General features: G+C 26.3%; 1 protein-coding gene across 1 annotated transcript in view; it reads right to left on the bottom strand.

The window, feature by feature from the left end:
* The window catches only part of LOC111680902 (probable cytochrome P450 4s3), a 6,661-nt gene extending 5,852 nt beyond the window's left edge, over positions 1-809 (bottom strand). The window contains exon 1 of the mRNA XM_046947060.1: positions 758-809. Coding sequence (XP_046803016.1) covers positions 758-809 — 52 coding nt within the window. The remainder of the gene's footprint in view (positions 1-757) is intronic.
* Positions 810-1,781: the final 972 nt, after the last annotated feature.

The following is a 1,781-nucleotide window of genomic DNA, read 5'->3' as shown; positions in this document are numbered from 1 at the left end:
TTATAACTTTATAACTTTATAACTTTATAACTTTATAACTTTATAACTTTATAACTTTATAACTTTATAACTTTATAACTTTATAACTTTATAACTTTATAACATTATGTAGGGCATTTCATAACTGGGTTTGGCAGCCTTTACATTTTTAATTGTTTTCATTTAATAATAGATTTCAAAAAACATTTCACTTGATAAGAAAATGTCTTAAAAATGGGTTAAACTCATACTAGTATAAAAAGAGAAATTTATATAGAAATAATTTCTCTTATGCTAAATTTTGTATTTTAATTATATCAGTGTTGTCAAATTTTTATAAAAAATCTAAAATCTCAAAATTAAGAATAATTATAGGAAATTTATTTTGAATAATATTAACCATTGAATATGTTTTATGTTTCAAAATAAATAATTTATAATTGAGTAAAAAAATCCAAAATCTCTTAAAGTCTTTACAACTCTAGAAATAAGTCTCTATTACGTATTCGACTGATCTCTTCTAGCAACACTCTTCCATAAAACTAGTTATTTTTGTTTGTACAAACAACAAAGAAGCCTTCATAAACAATTACACTAAATGAGCGTAAAGAAGCTTGCATTAGGTACAAAAAATAAAAACAAACAAATTTCAAAACATAGAACATAATCAAAGATGATAATTAAATTTTAGTTACTTACTGGCTGGCGACCAGTGTGTATTGTCTCTCTCATAAAATTATAAATAGTTCAAACTAAAAAAAAAAATAATATTATTTACAAACAATGAATACTTTGGCCTTAATAGCTTTCGCCTTATGGGCTGTATTCATGCGTTATTTACCAAAAATTATTGCATTTATTAAATTGAAAAAATGGTCGGAAAATGTACCGGGGCCAACCATTGGTGAATTTATTGAAAATGCCAAAAAAGGAGGTATGTAGGTTGTAAGATTAATATTTAAATAAATATTTTTACTTGGCAAGTATACAGTTCCAAAAAGAAAAACAAAATAATTAAGTGGACTTTGTAACCAAGTTCAATTGAATTTTTTCATAGTTAAAATTCTACAGCCTATAATAATTGAAGTAGAACTATTTAAAATTCTATTTGTTTAGTAATATTCTGTGTTGCTATTTTAGCGCGTTATGTGCTAGATTAAACGTTTTATTTCATAAACGTTAAAGGTTTTATTTTTACAAAAGATTAAACTATAGACTAGACTAGACTAACTATAGACTACACTATAAACTAGACTAGTCCAAAGATTACACTTAATGCTATACTATAGACAAGACTATAGAATTGACTTAAGACTAAACAATAGACTAGATTTTATACTAGACTATAGACCGGACTATATACTTGAGTACTAAGTCATACTAGACTGTAGCCTAATCGTGAGACTAGACTATAGAATAGACTATGGATTATACTATAGACTAGACTATAGACAAGACTGTAGAGGAGACTATAGACTGGACTATATACTAGACTATAGACTAAACTATAGACTAGAATATAGACTAAACTATAGACTAGACTATAGAGTAGATTATAGACTAAACTATAGACTAGACTATAGAGTAGATTATAGACTAGACTGTAGACTAGACTATAGAATAGACTATAGACTAGACTATAGACTAGACTATAGACTAGATTTTAGACTAGACTATAGACTAGACTATAGACTTAGACTAGACTATAGACTAGACTATAGACTAGACTATAGACTAGACTATTGACTAGACTATAGACTAGACTATAGACTATACTATAGACTATACTATAGACTAGACTA

Source organism: Lucilia cuprina, chromosome 3, assembly GCF_022045245.1.
Source record: "Lucilia cuprina isolate Lc7/37 chromosome 3, ASM2204524v1, whole genome shotgun sequence".
In the NCBI taxonomy this organism is placed as follows: Eukaryota; Metazoa; Arthropoda; class Insecta; order Diptera; family Calliphoridae; genus Lucilia; species Lucilia cuprina.
Note: the sequence above shows the minus strand (reverse complement) of the source record. Positions and strands in the feature narration are given on the sequence as shown.